Source organism: Cherax quadricarinatus, chromosome 11 (assembly GCF_038502225.1).
Source record: "Cherax quadricarinatus isolate ZL_2023a chromosome 11, ASM3850222v1, whole genome shotgun sequence".
Lineage (NCBI taxonomy): Eukaryota > Metazoa > Arthropoda > Malacostraca > Decapoda > Parastacidae > Cherax > Cherax quadricarinatus.
This window is the reverse complement of record NC_091302.1, coordinates 22,327,874-22,354,727: the sequence shown is the minus strand read 5'-3', so window position 1 is coordinate 22,354,727 and position 26,854 is coordinate 22,327,874. Positions and strand designations below refer to the sequence as shown.

The window sequence follows — 26,854 nt, the reverse complement described above, 5'->3', positions numbered from 1 at the left end:
TTCAACAAGTCGGCCGTCTCCCACCGAGGCAGGGTGACCCCAAAAAAAGAAAGAAAATCCCCAAAAAGAAAATACTTTCATCATCATTCAGCACTTTCACCACACTCACACATTATCACTGCTTTTGCAGAGGTGCTCAGAATACAACAGTTTAGAAGCATATACGTATAGAGATACACAACATATCCCTCCAAACTGCCAATATCCCAAACCCCTCCTTTAAAGTGCAGGCATTGTATATATATATATATATATATATATATATATATATATATATATATATATATATATATATATATATATATATATATATATATATATATACATATATATATATATATATATATATATATATATATATATATATATATATATATATATATATATATATATATGTATGATTTTTATCACAGGTGACTTTCGTGACCGGATTCAGGGCATCATATTCAAGAACAAGAATCCGCGAAGTATTTGTGCCGGACACAGACATTTTTTCAAAATTTCCCAATCGCTTTACAACAAGTCACTTCAGCTCAGTCTTTCAGGTGCTTCCCTTAGCATCTGAATATTGTGGCAAAGCTATTCGCACCCAAGAACTGCAACAAGTTCAAGTGGAGAAGTTTGACCTGGTGATGTTGAGCGTTGTCTTCTCTGAATGTCTTTATTCCTTAATCAACAAGTTACAGGTAAGTACCTTATCTTTTCTGTTTAGCAGAATTCGGAAACCATATTTATTATTTCTGACGAAAACGTGAAACTGTTCAGTAATATTCTAATTTTATGCATTATATGTATGTGGTAGCGTAAACAGTGTATTTTCAGGGCACTATTTATTAGGTGCACTAATTAACTAAAAAACAATCATTAGTATATACGGTTTTATAATATATTCCATCTATCTTAAAAAAAATGAGAATTTTTCAAAGAATATTTTCAGGAACTGGAAAATTCACAAAAGCAACGGTTAGTTTCTGCACTCACTCACACACACACACATACACACAAAACACACACACACACACACACACACACACACACACACACACACACAAACCCACACACAAACACCCACCCACCCACACACACACACACCCACACACACACACACTCACAAATCCACCCACACACACACACACACACACACACACACACAAACCCACACACAAACACACACCCACCCACCCACACACACACACACACACACACACACACACACACACACTCACAAATCCACCCACACACACACCCACACACACACACACACACACACACACACACACACACACACACACACACACACACACAAACACAAACCCACACACAAACACACACCCAACCACCAACACACACACACACACACACACACACACACACACACACACATACAGGATGTTCCAGAGATGGGACACAGAAACAAGGGGTCACAATTGGAAACTGAAGACTCAGATGAGTCAAAGGGATATTAGGAAGTATTTTTTCAGTCATAGAGTAGTTAGGAAGTGGAATAGTGTGACAAACGATGTAGTGGAGGCAGGAACTATACATAGTTTTAAAACGAGGTATGATAAAACTCATGAGTAGGGGGAGAGAGGACCTAGTAGCGGTCGGTGAAGAGGCGGGGCCAGGAGCTGAGTCTCGACCCCTGCAACCAAAATTAGGTGAGTACACACACATACACTCAAACCCACACACACACACACACACACGTATATATATATATATATATATATATATATATATATATATATATATATATATATATATATATATATATATATATATATGCAAAACAACCACTGTGAAAGAATAATGAAATTCTAAGTGCTTTCGTGACTACTCACATTATCAAGAAACAATAAAAGTAATGCATCAAATAGCTAATGATCTGAAATACCCAAGAAACGTAATTGATAAATCTTTTAAAATTGCAAGAAAAACTTTTTACAATTCAAAAAGGAACAACCAACCTTTTTCAACTAAAAATATGTTGGTTCTCTCTTTCCATGAAAACTTGGTTGATATGCCTTCTCTTCTTAAGACTTTTAATATCAAAGTTGTATTTAAAAATCTTGATACAGTAAAAAAAATTTTGATAAAAAATTCCCGCCAAAATGCTGACGGTTGTGTCTATAAGATTCCATGTAAAATTTGCGATAAAGTTTATTACGGTCAAAATGGTCAAAGTCTCGAACTAAGATTAAAACAACATGAATATAGCATTAGAACTGGACAAGATTCCAATGCTCTATTTATTCATGTGAGAGATTTTAACCATCCAATTGATTTTCAAAAAGTTGAGAAAGTTGTATCAAGGAAGTTCATGGTCGACAGGAATATAACTGAATCTTGTTTCATAAAAAGCAGTTTTGACAATAATATGAATATTTCCACATATACCTCAATGCACCACTCACCTTTTTCCCTTCATCAATTCTATGTTTAACCTCATCCTTCATAAATCCATCTGCTGACACGTCAACTCCCAAATATCTGAAAACATTCACTTCTTCCATACTCCTCCTCTCCAATTTGATAACCAATTTTTTTAATCTAATTCGTTTGATACCCTAATCACCTTACTCTTTTCAATGTTCACTTTCAACTTTCAACCTTTACACACTCTCCCAAACTCGCCCACTAACTTTTCCAATTTTTCTTAAGAACCTCCCATAAGCACAGTATCATCAGCAAAAAGTAACTGTCAATTCCCATTTTGTATTTGTTTCCCCATAATTTAATCCCACCCCTCTCCCGAACACCCTAGCATTTACTTCTTTTACAACCCCATCTATAAATATATTAAACAACCATGGTGACATTACACATCCCTGTCTAAGACCTACTTTTACCGGGAAGTAGTCTCCCTCTCTTCTACACACCCTAACCTGAGCCTCACTATCCTCACAAAAACTCTTTACAGCATTTAGTAACTTACCACCTATTCAATATACTTGTAACATCTGCCACAATACTCCCCTATCCACTCTATCATATGCCTTTTCTAAATCCATAAATGGAATGAAAACTTCTCTACCTTGATCTAAATGCTGTTCACATATATGCTTCAATGTATAAACGCTTGATCTACCCATCCTCTACTCACTCTAAAACCTCCTTGCTCATCCACAATCCTACACTCTGTCTTACCTCTAATTCTTTCAATTATAACCCTACTGTACACTTTTCCTGATATACTCAGTAAACTAATTCCTCTATATTTTTTTACAATCTCTTTTATCCCCTTCCCTTTATATAAAGTAACTATACATGCTCTCTGCCAATCCCTAGGTACCTTCCCTTCTTTCATACATTTATTAAACAAAAATACCAGCCACTCTAACATTATATCCCTTCCCTGCTTCTAACGTTTATGTCATGATCACGTCAGTTCCAGCTGCTTTACCCCCCTTTCATTCTACATAATGCCTCACGCACGTCCCCCACACTCACATCCTGCTCTTCCTCACTCCTAAAAGATGGTATACCCCCCTGGCCAATGCATGGAATTATCGCCTCCCTTTCTTCGTCGACATTTAAAAGTTCCTCAAAATATTCCCGCCATCTATCCAAGACCTCCATCTCCCCATCTACTAACTCCACTACTCTGTTTTTAACTGACAAATCCATTCGTTCCCTAGGCTTTTTTAACTTGTTTAACTCACTCAAAATATTTCTTATTTTCATTAAAATTTCTTGAGAGTGCCTCTCCCACTCTATCATCTGCTCTCCTTTTGCACTCTCTCACTACTCTCTTCCCTTTCCTTTATTCTCCATACACTCTGCTCTTCTTATAACACTTCTGCTTTGTAAAAACCTGTCAACCACTACCATTTTCTCTTTTATCACACCCTTTACTTCATCATTCCACCAATCACTCCTCTTTTCTCCAGCACCCACCCTCCTGTAACCACAAACTTCTGCCCCACATTCTAATACTGCATTTTTAAAACTATTCCAACCCTCTTCAACTCCCCACCACTACTCATACTTGCCCCAGCCCATCTATCTGACAATAGTTGCTTATATCTCACCCGATCTTCCGTCTCCCTCAGTTTATACACTTTCACCTCTCTCTTACTTGTTGTTGTCATTTTCCTCTTGTCCCATCTACCTCTTACTCTAACTGTAGCTACAACTAAATAATGATCCGATGTATCAGTTGCCCCTCTATAAACATGTACATCCTGGAGCCTACCCATCAACCTTTTATCCACCAATACATAACCTAACAAACTACTTTCATTATGTGCTATATCATACTTTGTATATTTATTTATCATCTTTTTCATAAAATATGTATTACTTATTACCAAACCTCTTTCTACACATAGCTCAATTAAAGGTTCCACATTTTCATTTACCCATGGCACCCCAAATTTACCTACTACTCCTTCCGCAACATTTTTACCCACTTTAGCATTGAAATCCTCAACCACAAGTACTCTCACACTTGGTTCAAAACTCCCCACGCATTCACTCAACATTTCCCAAAGTCTCTCTCTCTCCTCTACACTTCTCACTTCTCCGGGTGCATATATGCTCACTATAAACCACTGTTCGCATCCAACTTTTATTTTACTCCACATAATCCTTGAATTAATGCATTCATACTCCCTCTTTTCCTGCCATAGCTTATCCTTCAACATTATTGCTACTCCTTCTTTAGCTCTAACTCTATTTGAAACCCCCGACCTAATCCCATTTATTTCTCTCCACTGAAACTCTCCCACCCCCTTCAGCTTTGTTTCACTTAAAGCCAGGACATCCACCTTCTTCTCATTCATAACATCCACAATCATTTCTTTCTTAACATTCGCACAACATCCACGCACATTTAGTAATTATTACAGGAAAAGCGGTTACTACCCCATTGTTCCCGGCATTTTAGTTGACTTTTACAACACGCATGGCTTACGGAGGAAACATTCTTATTCCACTTCCCCATGGATATAAAAGGAAAAGTAATAAGAACAAGAACTATTAAGATTAAATCAAAGAAAACTCAGATGAGTGTGTATGAATAAACGTGTACATGTATATACAGTGTGACCTAAGCGTAAGTAGAAGTAGCAAGATGTACCTGTAATCTTGCATATTTATGAGACAGACAAAAGACACCAGCAATCTTACCATCATGTAAAACAATTACAGGCTTTCGTTTTACACTCACTTGGCAGGACGGTAGTACCTCCTTGGGTGGTTGCTGTCTACCAACCTACTATATATAAATTATAAATTATAAATTATGAATTACTAAATTTAAAAGGAGAAACTTTCGTTTTTCTTTTTGGGCCACCCTGCCTTGGTGGGATACAGCCGGTTTGATGAAATCGGCCGTATATATATATATATATATATATATATATATATATATATATATATATATATATATATATATATATATATATATATATATGCAAGGAATTCGCAAGAGCAGCAGGAGCGAAATATACACAAACACTGATCTCTGGCAGACGGAGACTCGAACCTACGATCCTTGGAACAAGGTACGCAGTGCTTTACCATCATCACACTGGACCAATACCTTGGCGCCCAGCTCACGCGAGACGTTGATCCAAGGCAGCCAGCTTTCAGGCGGGAGGCTTACAGCTTTTCATCTCATCCCCTGCATTCATCGACACAACTAATGTATTGGGGAATGCATATACTCTGATCACGGTGTACATTATTAAGAAAAAAATCATAAATGGAGATCCCTTCATAATCATAAGTATGATCATCGTCAGTAAAATCATTAGCTAGATAACCCCAATCGAGATTTGACAGGTGTTCCCTAAGTCCACTATAATCAGCAGAACGAAAATCAGGGATTTTTAGCATATTATCTTTATTCTTGTATTCCCACTTAATGCTACAGGTGATGGATTTGTGATCACTTGCCCCAAGCTCTTCAGTGATCTCCAAATTATTAACGAGTGTTTCCTTATCTGACAAGACTAGGTCTAGCAAATTATTACCCTTGGTAGGCTCAGTTACACACTGCTTCAAAAAACAGTCCTAAACTGTTTCCACAAAGTCACTGGACTCCAGATTACCGGTCAAAGAATTCCAGTCAATTTGACTAAAGTTAAAATCCCCTACTATCACTATGTTAATGTGTCTAGAAGCTCTAACAATTTCGTCCCAAAGAAGTCTTCCTTTATCGTGATCCAAGCCTGGAGGTCGGTATATTACACCTAGAATTAGTTTTTCTTGACCTTCTACAAACTCTACCCAAAGAGATTCTGTTACTATTCCATATATTTTTTGTACCTGTTTTTATGCAACAATTAATATTTTCTCGAACATATAATGCAACTCCTCCCCCCTTCCCATTACATCTATCCACATGGAACAACTAAAACTCTTGAATATTACACTCAGCAATCATATCCCGACTCTTTAAATCATACCACGTTTCAGTTAATGCAATTACATCAAAGTTCCCAGCACATGCTACCAAATGTAGTTCATTAATCTTATTTCTTGCACTTCGACTGTTAGCATAAAATACCATCATATGTTTTTCTTCTGCACATTTTTCCTATTCACCTTTATTTTTACACAGTTTCTGAAATTATCATTACCCAGAGTTACTCCATGACAGTTACTATTAAGATTCCTAGTATCAGAGCATAAGTCAATATATCCATACGCATTATTTATCATTTCTAAACCCATAGCTCTAACTAGTCCTAGTTTAAAGTCCTAACAACCCCCTCAACTGAGCTAGCAAGAAAACCCACACCTGCCCTGGATAAGTGAACTCCATCCCTGGCATACATGTCATTTCGGCCATAGAAGTTGTCCCAGTTGTCAATGAATGGTACTGCATTATCCTTACAGTGTTTATCCAGCCAACAATTAATACCAATTGCTCTTGACAACCATTCATTTCCAACACCCCTTCTTGGCAAATTCCACATATAACATGGCACCCCCCCTTTTTCCTAATTATGTCTATTGCTGTCCTGAACCTTCTAACTAAATCTTCACTTCTACACTTACCTACATCATTGCCTACAGCACTGAGGCAGATAATAGGATTGATCCCATTAGTGTTCTTGATGTTGTCAAGCCGGCTAACAATATCCTCCATCCCAGCCCCAGGAAAGCAAACCCTCTGTCTCTTACTCCTGTCCTTCAAGCAGAAGGCCCTATCCGTGTACCTAACCTGGCTATCCCCAACAATATTCTTACCTTCCCTGGTGTTGTTCGACTTGATGTTCCCAGTAGTCTACTCACATTGGTAGGGTAGCACGGAGAATGTATTAGATGTTTCCACAACAGTTTCCACAGCAGTCTCTTTCTTCTTCATCGTTTCTACCTTTCCATTCGTTTTCTTGATCGTCAACTCCGATGGGACTCGTGTTGATGCCACATACTAGAAACCACAACTAAATCATATAGATAGGCTGGTGTGCCTGCAAGTCTTTTAATAGCTTGATGGATCAGTTTCTGGAATGAGGCAGGCGAGTTCCTCATTCCAAAAAGGGTGTCATAGTTTACTGATAATAACTTCCCGGAATTACAAAGGCAGAACAATTACTTAAAGGCAAACAGATTACTGGGATTTATATCAAGAAGTGTAAGCAACAGGAATCCTGAAGTTATACTCTACACATCATTAGTAGGGCTTCATTTTGATTATGCAATGCAAGTTTAGTCCCCATACTACAGAATGGATAAAAATTCGTTAGAGAACATTTAAAGAAGAATGACAAAATTAATCCATTCCATAAAGAATCTTCATTACGAAGAGAGATTGAAATCCCTTAACCTACATTCTCTTGTAAGACGTAGAATGAGGGAAGACATTATTGAAATTGGGCATAAATAAGGGAAACGAAAATACGGTTCTGAGGATATCCTTTCAAGAAAGAACTCAAGAAATGGATTGAAATCGGATAAATTTAGATTTAGAAAGGATAGGAAAGTACTAGTTTGGAAACATAGTGGTCGATGATTGGAACAGTCTGCCTAGTAGAATCATTGAAGCTAAACGCTTGGGTAGCCTCAAATTTAGGTTAGATAAGCACATGAGTGAGAGGGGTTGGATTTAAGTGGGACTTGTAATTGAATTAATAGAGTTATCAAAGCTTATTCCTTGGGTAACATTGAAAATAGATTGGGTGAATATTTTTTAGTGGATTTAGGTTTGACAAGGACCTGCCAAGTATTGGCCAGTAGGCTTTATCCATTAAAAGGCACTTGATAGTATCCTTTATGAAGGTCTAATTTAGAAACAAACTTGGCCTTACCCACAAAGTCGTCCTTACAAGAAAGTGGGTAAGCATCAGCCACAGTAAGCACATTCACCGACAAGTTGTGGAAAAAGACACTTATGCACCAAAGACTTTTGAAGAAAGTAGCAGCTCATGGCATTGGGGGAAGGGTGCTCTCGTGGATCGAATCATGGCTCACAGACAGGAAGCAGAGAGTGTCCATAAATGGGGTTAAATCCGAGTGGGGTTCAATAATAAGTGGCGTTCCACAGGGATCAGTCTTGGGCCCGTTGTTGTTTATAATATATATCACTGATCTTGATGAAGGAATTACTAGTGATATGAGCAAATTCGCCGATGACACGAAGATAGGTAGGATAATTGATTCAAACGTAGATGTTAGGGAACTTCAGGAGGATTTAGACAAACTCTACTCTTGGTCAGAAAAGTGGCAGATGCAGTTCAATGTAGATAAATGCAAGGTTCTGAAGCTCGGGAGTGTCCATAACCCTAGCACTTATAAGTTAAATAATGTAGAACTTAGCCATACAGATTGCGAAAAGGACTTGGGGGTTATGGTAAGCAGCAACCTTAAACCAAGACAGCAATGCCTAAGCGTGCGTAATAAGGCAAATAGATTACTGGGATTTATATCAAGAAGTGTAAGCAACAGAAGTCCAGAGGTCATACTGCAGCTTTATGCATCATTAGTAAGGCCTCACCTAGATTATGCAGCTCAATTCTGGTCTCCATATTACAGAATGGACACAAATTCGTTAGAAAACATTCAGCGTAGGATGACTAAATTAATACATAGCATCAGAAATCTTCCTTATGAAGAAAGATTGAAGACTCTTAAGTTACATTCACTTGTTAGACGAAGAATGAGGGGAGACCTGATCGAAGTGTATAAGTGGAAGATAGGTATTAATAAAGGGGATATTAACAAGGTCTTGAGGATCTCTCTCCAAGAGAGAACCCGCAGTAATGGATTTAAATTAGATAAGTTTAGATTTAGAAAGGACATAGGAAAGTATTGGTGACTTATTTTGCTTCAGTCGGTCTAGCTGCTTCACAACCATTTCACTAGTGACTGTGATGTTACATAATTTATCTTCTTCTGATCCACTATAAAAATTAATTACCGGAATATTATTAGTGTCTTCCTGTGTAAAAACCGAGAGAAAATAATTATTTAAAATCGAGCACATTTCATTCTCTTTGTCAGTAAGATGCCCATAGTTATTTTTAAGGGGACCTATCTTATCTCTGACTTTTGTTCTATAGACCTGGAAAAAACTTTTTGGGTTAGTTTTAGAATCCCTAGCAACTTTAATTTCATAGTCCCTTTTAGCTTTTCTTATCCCCTTTTCAATGTCCCTCTTAATGTCAATATACTGATTGTTAGGTAAGACACATATGCAACAGTTAGGTATCTTTATTGTGAAACGTTTCGCCTACACAGTAGGCTTCTTCAGTCAAGTACAGAAAAGTTGATAGAAGCAGAAGATACTTGAAGACGATGTAATCAGTCCATCACCCTTAAAGTTTTGAGGTGGTCAGTCCCTCAGTCTGGAGAAGAGCATTGTTCCATAGTATGAAACAATATGGAGAAGAAGTGACAGGATGGAGCTTTTTATAGCGCCAAGAGGTGAGACGTAGGCCTCTAGGAGAGGTAAGAACTCAGATGTTGAGAGGTCAGGTCCCTCTCAAATCCAGCCCCTCTCACTAGTGGAAGTTGTCGAAGTTGATTGCAGGTCTGTACCAAGATACCCTTGTGTTGCAGTGTCTGACAGATTGAACATTAAAATGGTATAAAATTACCTAACAACCTGTCGGTATTTTATACCATTTTAATGTTCAATATACTGATTCATAAGATGACCCTCGCCTCTTTTGATACGTCTATAAATTCCTTTCTTATGCCCTAGTAGATATTTCAGCCTATTATTCATCCATTTTGTGTCATTTCTATTTGATCTAATTTCCTTATAAGGGATAAACGTTCTTTGAGCAGCATGTATTGTGTTCAGAAAACTGTCATATTGATAGCTCTCTTCGTTACCCCAGTCAACAGATGATAAGTGTTCTCTAAGCCCATCGTAATCTGCTAAGCGAAAATCTGGGACTGTTACTGAGTTATCCCTACTATCATACTTCCATTCAATTCTAAATGTAATTGATTGTGGTCGCTAGCACCCAGTTCCTCTGAAACTTCTAAATTATTAACAAGGGATTCATTGTTTGCCAGAACTAAGTCAAGCAGGTTATTACCCCTTGTAGGTTCTGTCACAAACTGCTTCAAAAAACAATCCTGAACTACTTCTAAGAAATCGTATGATTCTAAATTCCCAGTCAAGAATTAGATAAGTTTAGATTTAGAAAGGACATAGGAAAGTATTGGTTTGGACATAGGGTAGTTGATGAGTGGAACAGTCTACCTAGTTGGGTTATTGAGGCTAGGACTTTGGGTAGTTTCAAATTTAGGTTGGATAAGTACATGAGTGGGAGGGGTTGGATTTGAGTGGGACTTTCACATCAGAGCTTATTTCTTGAGTAGCATTGAAAATTGGGTTGGGCAAATGTTTTGTTAGTGGGATGAATTGTAAATGACCTGCCTAGTAAGGGCCAACAGGCGTCCTGCAGTGTTTCTCCTTTATGTTCTTATGTTCTTATGTTCAGGACATTCATTAAAGGAAACGTTTCGCCACGAGTGGCGTAAATGTGTTCTTTGAGGCGTGTTTCGAGCTTCCTAGCTGTTTCGCCTACATATATCCTGTCACAGCCTCCACAATGTATTGTGTAAACTCCTGCATTGAATGGTTCATTGTGGTTCGATTTTGTCCTGGTTAGATCCCTTATGGAAGTGCTTGATGCGATGGCGACTCTAGTTGGAAACGTTCGGTGCAACCTGGCTGTTGAGAAGAATTGTAACTTTGTTAGGAGTGGTGTTATAATTATTATAATCTAAAAGAAAGGAGTGGTGTTGGTGCGTGGAGACTTGATGATCTGAAGAGTTCTTTTCTTGCAGTCTTTGATGAAAAAGGAAAGAAAATGTAGATCAGTGAAGGTTTGGTGTATGTAAGTACAATCCTCGTCAAGAAACTCAGGACTACAAATTCGGTATAATCTTTTGAAAAATCCGATGATATCTCTTTTGGTCTTAGTATCTTGACTGGAATAGAAGTGGGTGAGATCATTTTTGTTGGTAGGTGTACGGTAAACTTGAAATCTTAGCGTGTTATCAACATTGTGAATGAGGACGTCTAGAAAAGGTAGCTTGTCACTGGACTCTTCTTCTGGTGGGAATTATGTTGGTGAAGTAACGAAACAATTCCCATAGTTGAGGGGTATGAACTATGAGAAGAGGTTAGAGAAACGAAACCTAACGTCAGAAGAACCTCGGGTGACATTATGACGTACAAAATACCTAAAGGAATTTAGGTATTTTGTACGTCATATTATCATTACGGTAGAATAGTTATGATAATATGTCATGTAGTTAAATAGGATTCATAATTCTTGACACCTCCTACATTACCCATCTTTTCTCAGTCCAACAAAATTGTCTTTATCTTTTCATACCTTTCTTAAAAAACATAAAACTGGCTTTATGTATACTAAAAAAATCTATCACCCCTACGTACCATTCTCACAATAACTTGTCATATCCTCCACACTAAGGAGAAATCCACAATAATGACAAAGACAGTTATCATCAAGGGTCAAAACATAAAATTGTGAACAAAGTCAACACGAATGCCGGTGAATTAACATAAAATAAACTCAGATTAATTAGCATTAATAGAAACACAGTTAATGGGAAGCGCTAAACACAGAGAAGGATTGATTTCTTAGGTAACAATAAAAGTTTGAAGAAACAGAAACAAAAGGCTATAGAAATATTAAGGATTTCAATTTTTAACAAAAATCAAATAAGGACGAGTTTGCTTTAGGTCTCTTGGTCCGTCTTCTCAACACGTAACTGAGATTCCCACAGGTGCAAGAACAACAGCAATATTGATTTTAAAAACTTCATTGGGAAGGCAAAAGAATCAAGAAAATGTAAGAAAATATAACTACTAATTCAATGAGATTTTTACCATGGCAAAGTGAACTAGGAGGCAAAGAACCTACATGAGTAAGAAGAGACATTTTGAAGAGATATGGAGATATGGAGACCAAAACAAATAGACTCTTACATGTCAATTAACATTTTGAGGTTTATATTTAATTTATAAATGCTAGTATGTAACTATTAGCAAGCTATTTTTTTAATAAATATGGCTGATCAACTGATGTAAATAAAGAGTGGGGGAGAAGGCACTTCATTTTGGAATTATGCCTAAGTATTAACAATATATTAGGATGACCATTTTTTAAGTAATAGAAACTTTGTTGAAGATGTGTCAGTCTGGTACTTGTGCAATGTGTGTTGATATTAAAATAAGTGAAGCTAAAAATAATGGTTAAAAATGGTCAAAGAGGACATGCTGTACGTGTATTTTGGCGAGTAACATACTTGTTGTTAATTTAGAGTTATTTTATGTAATTGCCATAGTCTCTGCCATAGGTAGAAACTCCGTAATCATCGTTGTGGGGTAGTGAAATTAGTTATAGTATATGTAGGTATTTTGGCTTGTGTTTACATTATCAGTATTGGTGAATCTTAATAAAGATTTCAAAGAAATTTATTAAAAATACATTATGCATTAAATGTCTAAATGTAAAATTAAATCTTAAAATTTGTCTGTAATAGTAATGGAAAGTGAAAGATTTCGAAGTTTCCAGTAATTTTTTACATTAGTGTACAGGGTACAGGGACTGACGACCACGGAACGGGTAACGGGAGGGAGACAAAATATCAGTGTCAGTGGAACACCTTCGATCTGAACAAAACAAAAACTAATGGAAAAATAAATAAATAAAGAAACGACTAGGAAAAATAAGAATAATGACTTTTGAGGATTTTACTTAAAATTTAAATATAATAAAAAAATTGGCCTTCGGTTCTTGTAGTTGGGCAGGAGTAGGTAAGGCCCTGGACAGATCTTTTGATATTAATGATGATGTAGGTTATCCTGGGCGGATGGTGATAGTCCGATGTTTTGGAATCTCCTACCACTTGGTTGGAGCACCACAAGTAGAATAAATATGGGCCGGTAGTAGTCTAATAATTGTTAATAAGTCTCATTAACAAATGTCTTGCTCCTTTATCTGGCGTCTATCCTGGATGACCACGCCAGGAACAGAGCTGATTAGGAGAAGAGTGATAAATGCCAAAATCATTACTGGTAACCAGCAAACAAAAGAAAGGAATAAACAGTAATACTCCTGGTAGATCACCCTACCTGATTAGGAGAAGAGTGGAGGTGAAGTGACTCTCCAAACTTCAACCCACACCAGGTAAGGTCAATACTACCAGGAGTAGAAATTGAAACAAATCAGACACCAAGAACTAGTTTCGCCTCAGCCCGCCAGAGGGGAGAGGGGCGCGCGACGTAACTCGCTAATGGTTCCTGGTTGCCTGAACAACCCCACTCACGCCTACTTTTCCCTCACAATCAGTTAGGAAGGTTGCGTTTGTGTATGGTTCCATCTTTGTTGCTATTATTTTTTTTACCAGAACTACAAATGTACTGATTTGGATAACCAGTGACTCATGTACAATAAGGAGTTTGTTGAAGGGTATATGTGTACTATAATACTGTAGTTGTGTTTTCTAAATAACTGAGTTTAATACATCTGGTTTTGTATTTATATTGGGGAATACCTGTAGCCGCATAATGGATATTGAGCTGTCACCGGACACTGTAGTCCAGCTAGGAAGTTTAGTGACGTCTGACCCTCTGTAAGTGTTGCGGAGGCGAACAGAATATATTACTTTGAATTGTAAGGGGTGTGTAAGAGAGGCTACCTCTGCCCATTTTGCTGTTTTGAAATGCAGGAGTGGTAAGTCCTGACAACTCAGTGAAAAAGAAGTTTCCTGTCTAAATCTTTATAAGCAACACGTACTGATGAACTATCAATATTTCCTTTAAAATTTAGCCAGAGTGAAAAATTACCTCGAGAGTGTTAAATACGAAGTACTTTTAAGAGTAAAAAGAGTTCTGCTGCTAGATGAATAATTACGTTAATGGTAAAAGCAAGAAAATTAAATAAAAGGATAGGACACAAAAGATTCATATACCAAAAAAATGATATGAAAGCTTAAAAGTTCCTGTTAGAAAAAGCAATGAGAAAGTGTATTATATGAAAACCTAATCAGAGCAAGACATGATGGACTTTTTTAATCCAGAAATGCAGAGACGCAGCTGAAAGAATCATTCCAGTACAAGAGGCAAGAAGAAGTACATTGACAATACATAAAAAAGGCAATGAATAAAAGCAAGACTCAAAGATGTGTGAAGAAAAATATAAGCAAACCCAGAAATGAACAGAATTACTGAGAAATATAGAAGCACAATGAGGAAACTATACATTAGCTAAAACTTAAGCATATTTCAATCTGATACAAATATATACATCAAGACAAAACGTTAATGACCACAGAACCTTACTATAGTAAAGGGAAAAATGAGATGACATAAATAAGCGAGGAACTAGATGTAAGGTTCCAAAACAACAGTCACGAACGAGACATGCCAGCTACCAGAAAGGATTTTGGAGAGGCCGTACTACCTCAGTAAACCAAGTACATCACAGGAGATGAAACCTGAGAAAAAAACACCTTGATTAGGGAAAGTAACACAGATATATAATTAGGCAAGTACGAATATTTATATTAAGGAAGGCGCCATAAAACTGGAATACTGTAAATCGATTAATAAACTTCGAGAAAGGAAACATGGAAGAGACAATAAAGTATATACCAGAATAGACAGCATGCATATCTTGCACGGAAATGGACAATGTAATAATGTAATTTAGTTAGCCACTTGAAAAGCTTGAACTATTAAAAACATGGGTTAAGTGAGATAATATGCAGCCTACTAAACCTAATTAAAGCTTATGTGATGAAAACTAAAAATGGAAATAGAAGACTTTGTTGACTGTGCATTCCTAGTCTCCCAAAAGACATGTCCATCTTTGTAAATGAAACATTAAGGGAGAGAATAAGATTAGAAGAATGACACAAAATCCATAAGAAGCTTTAAGTAAGTTAAAGGTTTTTAAAGTTGCTGTTTTGATTAACTCTCGGTCAGGGAATACTAACTGATAGCAAAGTAAGGCAAATGGACCTTGAGAGGACATCATACCAAACTCATTTTCCCGAGGAGCAGGTAAGCAGTATAACAATATGAATAACTAGGAAATATAAGAATATTCTTGACGAATTAGAACATGGATGTCAGGGCTGGATTAACCAATAAGCAAAAATAAGCACGTGCTTAGGGCATCAAGGGAAGATGGGCACCACAGAAGCTTTCCAGTGCCAGATTTACCATGGACCTTATAGTGCAAGACTCCAAATGGTGCGGCTGAACCAGGTTCCGTAAAAAAGGCTCCCACAATAAATTAAAAAAAAATCATACATATGTATATAATAATAATAATAATAATAATAATAATAATAATAATAATAATAATAATAATAATAATAATAATAATAATAAAACAGTGAAACATTTCAGAACATGAAAATTCTGGCAAAGGAAATTCTTACCTGTCCAAACCCATCTGTGAGAAACTGATTCAGTTGATGGCTCAGAAGGTCCACGCGGTCATTGTTGACAAAGTAAAATCTTCTGGTTATTTTAGTTTGTCAGTTGATTTAACACCAAATGTATCACATATCGATCAGTTAAGTGTTGTACTTAGGTGTCTGAAAAACTGACAGTTTTGTGGAAAATATTGTATATATTTTCCAGAAATTCAGTATTTATATGTAAATAGATGGCCATACTGTATTTAATAATATTTATGTCATAGAAAACGGTCAGTCTGTAGTGGAAGGAAGGCGGGGTAGGGGTCGGCCTAGGAAAGGTTGGAGAAAGGGGGTAAAGGAGGTTTTGTGTGCGAGGGGCTTGGACTTCCAGCAGGCATGCGTGAGCGTGTTTGATAGGAGTGAATGGAGACAAATGGTTTTTAATACTTGACGTGCTGTTGGAGTGTGAGCAAAGTAATATTTATGAAGGGGTTCAGGGAAACCGGCAGGCCGGACTTGAGTCCTGGAGATGGGAAGTACAGTGCCTGCACTCTGAAGGAGGGGTGTTAATGTTGCAGTTTAAAAACTGTAGTGTAAAGCACCCTTCTGGCAAGACAGTGATGGAGTAAATGATGGTGAAAGTTTTTCTTTTTCGGGCCACCCTGCCTTGGTGGGAATCGGCCAGTGTGATAATAAAAAAAAATAAAAACGGAAAGCCTGCATCTGGGCAGACGAGAGACTAACCATCTTGGTTTTGAATTGTGTACAACGTTGGTGTGATGGGAAGGAATTTTCGTGCTCTAGAGGTTGAAATTGGGCTGATACCTCTCAAATAGGAGGTAAAATTGTTGGACATGCATTCCTGCATAACTTGAGATATCAGACGACTGGACAAGACAGCTCCAGGAACCTCAGATAAGCTCTCTAGATTTGTGTATAATTCTGGCCAGTGTTTTCATAAATTTAGTTAGTGAGGTTATTCTGAGTATGATACAACTTAATATCCAGTCAAATTGGTGAGTGATATTAAGATATATTTTCCTTCTGTTATGTAATTGTGTATATATATAATAATTTTTTAATATACAGTCCACAAATTTATATATTTACCAGAATTCCTGATGTATTATTCATTTAATTAATAGGTCCAGAGCAACTTGTGGTTATGACAGTGGTAGGTATCGAAGGGGGACATTTTTTGCGACCTAGGTGTCCCAAATTCCTACTTGTCTATGTAACATTGATAAATAATAATTATCTTTGTTATCATTTACTGTTATGTACATAATTAGTTATATTCAGATAAATGCAATTTTCCACAAGATTATTGAACACTTTTTAACAATTCTGGAAATGAAAAGCCATTCCAGTGAGGAATTGGCAAATCAGGTGTTACTGTACTTGCACGAAGTTTGTAAGCTAAGCTTTTCAAAATGTAGGGGTCAGTCTTACGACAACACTGCTAACATGTCTAGGCTTTATAATATGACGCAGCAAAAAATTTAGAAACAAATAAGTTTGCCATGTATGTGCCCTGTGCAGCCCATTCACTAAATCTGGTAGGCTGAAGTGCTCTTGTTGACAGCTGTCAAGAAACGGTTAATTTCTTCTCTACAGTACAGTTTTTTTTTTTGTATACATAAACCTACCAAAATAAATAAATTTATACATTGTTCCCTCCTGCAGACAGATTATTTACACTGCCGGAGATAATCTATACACTACATCCTACAGAGAATGGACAACATTAGACATCTTTTTTTTTTATTTTTATTTAAAATATAGAACAAATACAAGGATGTATAAGAGAATAATAAAATTAAAAACTATGCTGGATATTAACAATAACCTCTATTACACAATCCCAGTACAGAAAATAAACACTAAGATAATGGCCATATTACAACCAGATACACAACCCACAACATATCCTACAAACCCTTCCATTTACAATAATTACTATTGCCAGTGTAGCCACTGCTGACACTTTTCTCCCCCCCCCTCCTTAAATATTTACATTCACCGTTCTAAGAAACCTACCATTAATTATTCTAATTTAGGGTCGTACCCTGACCTCATCAAAAACTTAATGAGTATTTACCAATAGTTGGTGGTGCATGAACATCAATAACACAAAAACATAAAATTACAAACTAAAACAGATATGAACATTACATTCCTATACACATACACCTTTATAAGTAGAAGAATATACACCGACAATATATAATATCAATATTAATGTAACAACCATGAAAATCAAACTTTTATAACAACATTGCATAACGTGAAGTTCACGCTTTAAAATGCAACAAAATACACCACGTGCTACATTATCGGTAAAATACTAGGATATGTAAATATTTTAAAAGAATCCAAGACTATGACATGAATAAGATTATCCAAAAGTTTTATCTTGACTTTAGTAAGATAACAACACCATAACAAACTCCTGACAACATCTAAGATAAGATAAGATTTCGTTCGGATTTTTAACCCCGGAGGGTTAGCCACCCAGGATAACCCAAGAAAGTCAGTGCGTCATCGAGGACTGTCTAACTTATTTCCATTGGGGTCCTTAATCTTGTCCCCCAGGATGCGACCCACACCAGTCGACTAACACCCAGGTACCTATTTGCTGCTAGGTGAACAGGACAACAGGTGTAAGGAAACGTGTCGAATGTTTCCACCCGCCGGGAATCGAACCCGGGCCCTCCGTGTGTGAAGCGGGAGCTTTAGCCACCAGGCCACCGGGCCACCTACAAACATACCAAAACTTAACACACATTCCTCGAGACTAGACTTTCGCTGTGCCTTCTAGCACGTGCCTAACTAGTATTACATACAAATAAATATAAAATGAATATTAATTTAGGGTACCAGTCCTTATTTACACATGATTACATAATAGGTAATTACTTCAAAAAAAAGATGCAGGAACACGTTACAAAAATATCAAAACACCTCAGTGTTTCAAGGAACATAGTGAAAGGAAAACCTTCTCAAGTTAAAATTCACTTGCAAGAACAGTACAAGCGGAACATAATTCATGTTACATATTTTATATGTTATATATTTATAAATGGTATGTAAGTCGCTGTATAGTCCTTGTGGCTTAGCGCTTCTTTTTTATTATAATAATAATAATATAAATGGTATGCGTGTAAACTTTCATTTATACCTTCCCCAACAAGGTAACTAAACAAAATAGATCTTTCACACCATCACATCCAGTTGCACACGTGTACCTCCAGTCACACCCATCCACCCATCACTTCACACCCAAGGTCAGCCCGCTGAATACCCCTAACTCCCCCTCCCCTTTTACCAACATTCTCACCCCGGCAGTTAAAAACCCGTTATAACGCCAATAAATTCCCTATTGTTAGTCCTCTATAACCTTCGGAAAAAACCTCACCCCACCTTTTCCCATATATTTCTCTATTGCGACACAAAGTTCGATAAAACGTCGCCGCCAAAATCCTTCTCAGCACTTCCCCACCCTCCTTCCCCCCTCATACCCCACAAAACATATATGTAGTCCACGATTATATATGCTAAACCCCTTGCCACACCCTCATCCACCCCACTCATATCAAGACTCAATGCTCGCAATACCGACACACCTTGACCCCCCACCCTAGCAACAACCCTACTCATCCATACCCTGATGCACTCGAAACCTTCACAAAAATAGACAACATGATACGCAGTCTCTTCCCTACTGCATCTGCTACAGCCCCCACCCTCGATGACCCTCCTATCTCAGAGCATCGCTCCCGTTGGCAATATACCATGTAGGAAACGATACATAACCTCTCTGGCCCTAGGTCATATCCTTAATTTACTAAATCTTTGCCATATTACATCCCATGCATAAATTGGGTAGATCCCTTCAACCGGCACCACTACATGTCCCTCTAACAATTTACACAAAGTTCCCACCCTTACTTTTCCCGGTTCCCTGGCTAACGCTAAGGCACATAACACTTTTTCACATTCCTTCATTTCTGCTCTCCCATACCATTTCCGTAGGTGATCATGTACCTTACTTAGCTCCCCCCCCTCCATCCACCTGCATGCATCACTTCCCTCTTAATGAACACACATTTCACGCGCTTTCTCAAGTCCAACAAACCCAACCCTTCCTTACATACCGGCAATGTCACTACCTCCCTTCGCACTCTGAACCCCACAAGAATTTGAACACCATTCTAAGAATACTCGTGATCGCCGTTCCTGTTAACGGCAACACTGCAGATACAAACCAGACTTTACTATATAGTAATACATTGATGACAATTGCTCATTGCCTAAGGGTTAAATGGTGAGGTCGCAGCATTCCCAAACGTCGCTGCACCTGTTCCACCATCCCATTCGAATTATTGACCCTTGCAGCACTCAGGTCAGCCTCATATGTGACACCACAGATTTTCAGACTCCCAGTCTGACGCTGCACGACATCACATCCCCATTCTAATCTCCCTGCCCACTCTCCCAGCCCCATTATCATTGATGTCTCCAAATTTACCTTCATCCCAGTAACCCTCCCAAACATGTGTTCAACTTCCCCTAAAACTCCTAACCGTGTCTCCTCACACACCAGAATAGTTATATCGTCAACATAGCCCACCAAGCCAGGCCAACGCTTCTGCACACAATCTCCCCCCCCCCATTCCTTAGACGATCCTCCACCATCCTATAAAAAGGATCCTGAACATATGCAAACAAAATTTGTGATACTGGACAACCCTGCCGAAGTCCCCGCTCCATGTTGACTCCCTCCCCCACACACCCATTGATTTGCACCCTTGCCTTTGCTCCTGAGTACAACGTATCCACCCACCCCACTATTTCTTCGTCAAACCCCTGTCTGAGGTGAATATCCTGCAAAGCGCCTCTTTCCAACCTGTCGTAAGCCAATTGCCAATCCAATGCCAACAACGTCCCTCTACCCCCTTCCATGTCCTCCAGGAACCCCTTTATGATCCCGTGGCCCTCAACCATTGACCTACCCGGCAACCCAAACTGAGACTCAAACACCACCCTCCCCACAATGCACTTAAGGCTATTCCCAAGAATTTTCGTGAACAGCTTATAATCAGCACAAAGCAACGAAATGGCTCGGCAATCCCGAAGAGTACTCTGCTTTTTACCCTTCAGGACCAACACCACCACCGCCGTTGCCTGCGATTCTCCCATCTTACCTTCGTCTTTCATGGCATTCATTAACCTTACTAGGAAACCCCTTAGCAGACCCCAGTGTTGTACATAAAATTCGCTTGGTAAACCATTTATCCCGGGCGCCTCTCCCTTCCTCATGTCCATAAGGGCTCTTCATATTTCCTCTTCCTCAATGACCCCACCCAGTGCCTCCCGATCACTCCTCCTCAGTTTGCATGACACATACTCACATACCTGCCCATGAACCTCGCCATCCACGACACTACTTTCCCCGTACTCCTCAAACCATCTATCTGCATACGCACTCATCCCCGTTGTTTCCCGTAATACCAGACCCTCTCGAAAAACCCCCACTGAAGAAATGACTTGCAATCCTAGTATTGTAGTTGTTTGCTGTCGTACCTTCTGTCCTTGCAACATGCAAGCCGATGGCTTGTCGCCCCAGAGTACTTCGTCCAGCCCCGCTTGTGCCCGTACTGCTGCAAAATGCTCTTCTTACAAATCTTTTACCCTGTCCTTCAACATTTGTATTTCCTCCACGGGGTACACCCCCGCCACCGCCCCCCCTCGTAACAATCCTGTAATCTAGATTCTAAATAATTTGACAAACCATACCGCAATTGATTAATGCGTTTGCCCTCCCTCACATAAAATTGACGTATTCTTACCTTAGCCACACTATCCCACCATCCTACCACATCCTCCTCAGTCCTTCCCTCTGCACAGAGCTGTTCCCAAAATACTGCAAAACCTTCCACTCCCTCCCCATCCCCCAAAACCATCGTATTCAGTTTCCAATAGCTTCCCTGCCTACGAGTCAAAGCTTCCCACCCCACCTCCGCTATGACCGCCCTATGATCGGAAGACACCATCTCAATAGTTTTAAAAGACTCTACCAAAACCCTCCGAGATAAATATATCCTGTCCAAACGAGCTGCGTATCCCCGCTTTATAAAAGTATGTTCCACCTCCCACAGACCTCCCCCAAAAGCATCATGTAACTGAAGATCTCTAAACAGGCCCCCTAAGACTAAGGAAAAATATCCCACTCCTCTGGGTTCCACGTCTGCCCTCTTAACTACACAATTCCAATCCCCCCCCCCACAATCGCCACAGACGGTAACGTGCGTAGGAAGTACACAAGTTCCTCCCGCACAAAATCCGTCTTTACTTTCACGTCACTTTCTGCTGGGGCATACACACACACAAACGCCACTCTCTCTCCCATCCACCATCCTTCCACACATAATACTCTCCCCCCTTCCCCCTCTTTCCTGTGCAATACAAACGGGCTCACCTCCCTTATCAACACACCCACTCCTCCTTTTAAACGCTCAAATGGCAACACATAAGCTTGGTACCCAGGCACAACTAATTCACGACCAAGTTTAAAATTGTGTTCCTGCACAAAAGCCACGTCAACCTTGTATCTATTCAAAAACATCCGGAAGCACTCACGTTTTACACCATCACACAGACCATTAATATTTATTGTTACACACCTGAGGCCGGTTTAAGGTTTCCCTCCCCGCCTCATTTCCAGGCACTTCCCTTTCTGACCATTCCCCTGGGCATTGTCTTTGCCACGTACTCCACCCTCCTTCCCAACCATCATCCCCCTTCTGTTGTGGCCCTCTCTTAGAGTCACTCTGGGTACCATAACCCCATGCCTTTTTCCCTGGCCTTTGCGCCGGCGTCAGAACATCGTCTGAATCTGACGCCGCCGCCCTTATCCTCGTTGCTCACTCAGTCTCCATATCTGTGTCCTGGGAGTCCTCACAATGGACTTCCACCTCTACCACCCTTAATTCGCCTCCATGCCCTTCCATGGCACTTGCACTGTCCATCACAGGTGCCACCTGGTCCTCCCTCCTCCCGCACACACCTCCTTCTGCCCCGATCCCAGGTTCCTGCTCGCTGCGACTCTCCACCTCCGTAGATTGTAAAATAGCCTGTAACACCGTCGCCAACTCCTCCTCGATAGCTTTCACTTCTGCGCCCACTTGCACCTCCTCACTCGACAACTGTACTATCAATGGGCTGGGTGATTCACGCATCTCCACATCCCTTTCCGATTCCACAGGAGGACCCACCACCTCTTCACTCCTCGTGCGACCATGCCCTCCTCCTTGCCTCTGTTCTTCCTCAGGCATCGTTTTCTCATGCGTAGGCACTCCGCCTCTTGCCGGCCCAGTAGCCACATTCCGCTTGTCACAATCTGCCGCCATGTGGTCATATTCGCCACACAGTCGGCACGTACGCCTCTGCCCAGCATACGCCACCATTACCTTCGTTTTAAACTCCTCGAGATATACATACGAAGGTATAGGATGTCTCACCGTCATCTTGAGATTGAAAGTACCCTCAGGAAATCCTGCGTAAGCTCCTTTTACCCATTTTCCAGGATGGGCTAGATGTACAGTCCCATATTTTTCAAAAACACTTCTGATATCTGCTTCATCAGCCTCAAAAGGCACGTTGCGGAGCTTGACCCACGAATATTGTCGTGATACATCCGTCAACCTGACCCTCACTGCCGGTGTTATTTTAATGCTGACATCTTGTTAACGATCCACCAACGCCTCGTACACTTGAGCTGTTAGCACTTTAACGAATATTCTATAAAAACCATTTAGTGCCACTCCATACAAATCCTCGTCTCTAATGCCGTATGTCTCTCTTATAATTTTGGGCAATAACACCTCGACTGACGTAGGCGTTAAAGCCCCACTAATGAGCTCAATGCCCACAGTATTCACTCTCCGGCGCACACCTATCACCATATTGTTGTCCGAGTAGCTCGTCTGGGTAAACAGTAGAGGGGTGCAAAGCACGACCGCACTCTACCTCATCCACGCAGCGAATTTCTCTACAGTACAATTGCTCTATACCTTTTTTTCAGCGTCAACCAGCCGGTGGAAAACTCTTAAAGGTTGTTTTGGAAATGAAAGTCTTAAAATCCCTCTCTGGTAGCAGATGGGAGGCACATGCTATGGCAAGAGCAGCAATTTTGAAATCTTTGCTTAAAATTTTAGAATTTTTACAATGTATAGTTGAAGATCAATCTTAAAAAGAAGACACTAGGAGATAAGCAAATATTACTGTAAATAAGATGCTAGTGCTGGAACTCACTTTTTGTTGCTGTTGTTGTTGTTGTTGAATTTGTAGGATTTTACAAAAGTTTCATAGAGTAAGTCAGGTTCTACAGAGTGAGGATGTGAACTTAAAAACATGTGCAGATCCGTATGGATCATTAGCTGACCAACTGTGCACTTCACGATCATTAGCTGACCAACTGTGTACTTCACGATCATTAGCTGACCAACTGTGTACTTCACGATCATTAGCTGACCAACTGTGTACTTCACGATCATTAGCTGACCAACTGTGTACTTCACGATCATTAGCTGACCAACTGTGTACTTCACGATCATTAGCTGACCAACTGTGTACTTCACCATCATTAGCTGACCAACTGTGTAATTCACGATCCTTAGCTGACCAACTGTGTACTTCACGATCCTTAGCTGACCAACCGTGTACTTCACGATCATTAGCTGACCAACTGCGTACTTCACCATCATTAGCTGACCAACTGTGTAATTCACGATCCTTAGCTGACCAACTGTGTACTTCACGATCCTTAGCTGACCAACTGTGTACTTCGCGATCATTAGCTGACCAACTGTGCACTTCACGATCATTAGCTGACCAACTGTGTACTTCGCGATCATTAGCTGACCAACTGTGCACTTCACGATCATTAGCTGACCAACTGTGTACTTCGCGATCATTAGCTGACCAACTGTGCACTTCACGATCATTAGCTGACCAACTGCGTACTTCACGATCATTAGCTGACCAACTGTGCACTTCACGATCATTAGCTGACCAACTGTGCACTTCACGATCATTAGCTGACCAACTGTGCACTTCACGATCATTAGCTGACCAACTGTGCACTTCACGATCATTAACTGACCAACTGTGCACTTCACGATCATTAGCTGACCAACTGTGTACTTCACGATCATTAGCTGACCAACTGTGTACTTCACGATCATTAGCTGACCAACTGTGTACTTCACCATCATTAGCTGACCAACTGTGCACTTCGCGAGAAGAATTTGAAAGATATGAAGCAACTACAAAGGAAAGCCTACAAAGGAAGCCTACACAGTAGGCTTCTCGAGTACAGAGGAGTTAGCTGAAGCAGTAGAGTTGTGAAGACGATGTAATCAGTCCATCACCCTTGAAGACGTAGTTTTAAGGTAGTTAGTCTCTTAAAGGCAGCTCATTAGGAAGGGATTCTATAATGGACTTAATACATACTTTTAATGAAATATGCCTAACCTAAGCGAGCAGTAAGTAACATTAGTTAACATAATTGTAAAAATGCTGTCTATAGTTCGGATTTCATTCCTCGGAGACACAGTTTGGGAATGAACAGTAAACAATCTCAAAAAAAGCTAATAGTGGGTAGGGAAATTAGTGCAGTTTTAACTAAAATTACAGATATAATAAAATCCATATTATGCTTTCATTTAAGTGATTGAAGTTGAATTATAGGAAAGACTTTGGTTATTAATTTTATTGTATTTACGTTAGAAATGAAATAGGAAGGTTCCTGAGATTATAAGTACCATCGTCGACAAAATGTCCATCGATCATCCATCACAATCACCAATTTGCTAATGTATTTTCCAGGTACCCTATATTCACATGGTTCCAAACATGCTGCTTGAATCAATGAGTGACCTGGCAGGCAACCCACAGTTCCCTTCAACAGTAGGCAGTTTCCTATTGGACCTAGGCCACCCTCTTACCTTCACTGGCAGGATGATCAACACACTCAGCCACATACTGTATTCTGCTATCACTATGCATTACATAATTCCAAGGTGAGATTTTATGCTACCTGTCTTCGTAATCTGCTCTTGTTTTTACATTGTCTTGAATTTTTATGCACCAGAGCATTTTTTTTAAACTGAATGTTAATTGTTTTTCCTTTGCTTCCTTTTTTACATCTTTTTTCTTCTTCCTAATTATTATCCTTGATTATGTCTTATATTATTTCTGTTACCAGTTTTTCACGGATGAAAGTTATGTCAGGAATATGGCTAAACTCCCCGTTTAATAAAAAAGTAAATTATAAGATATTACTAAAACAGTAATATTAATATAAATAAAATAAAAATAATCAAGATGTTACATATATTTATTATTCAGCCTGAAGGGCTAATATAAGTAATTATAAGAGTGTTGTAGTGTGGCAGTGGTGTGCCAGGTAGCGTTGGGGTGTTGTAGTGTGGCAGTGGTGTGCCAGGTAGTGTTGGGGTGTTGTAGTGTGGCAGTGGTGTGCCAGGTAGCGTTGGGGTGTTGTAGTGTGGCAGTGGTGTGCCAGGTAGTGTTGGGGTGTTGTAGTGTGGCAGTGGTGTGCCAGGTAGCGTTGGGGTGTTGTAGTGTGGCAGTGGTGTGCCAGGTAGCGTTGGGGTGTTGTAGTGTGGCAGTGGTGTGCCAGGTAGTGTTGGGGTGTTGTAGTGTGGCAGTGGTGTGCCAGGTAGCGTTGGCGTCTTGTAGTGTGGCAGTGGTGTGCCAGGAAACGTTGGCGTCTTGTAGTGTGGCAGTGGTGTGCCAGGTAGCGTTGGTGTGTTGTAGTGTGGCAGTGGTGTGCCAGGTAGTGTTGGGGTGTTGTAGTGTGGCAGTGGTGTGCCAGGTAGCGTTGGCGTCTTGTAGTGTGGCAGTGGTGTGCCAGGTAGCGTTGGTGTGTTGTAGTGTGGCAGTGGTGTGCCAGGTA

General features: G+C 39.6%; 1 protein-coding gene across 4 annotated transcripts in view; it reads left to right on the top strand.

Annotated features, from left to right (window-relative positions):
• Positions 1-413: 413 nt before the first annotated feature.
• The window catches only part of LOC128687708 (UDP-glycosyltransferase UGT5), a gene marked incomplete at its 5' end in the record, with an annotated part of 120,388 nt that continues 93,947 nt past the window's right edge, over positions 414-26,854 (top strand). For all 4 annotated transcript variants that reach the window (XR_011391862.1, XR_011391861.1, XM_070083968.1 and 1 more), the window contains 2 exon segments: positions 414-686; positions 25,765-25,958. Coding sequence is in view for 2 of the 4 variants with exons in the window: in XM_070083968.1 (XP_069940069.1) it covers positions 414-686; positions 25,765-25,958 (467 nt within the window).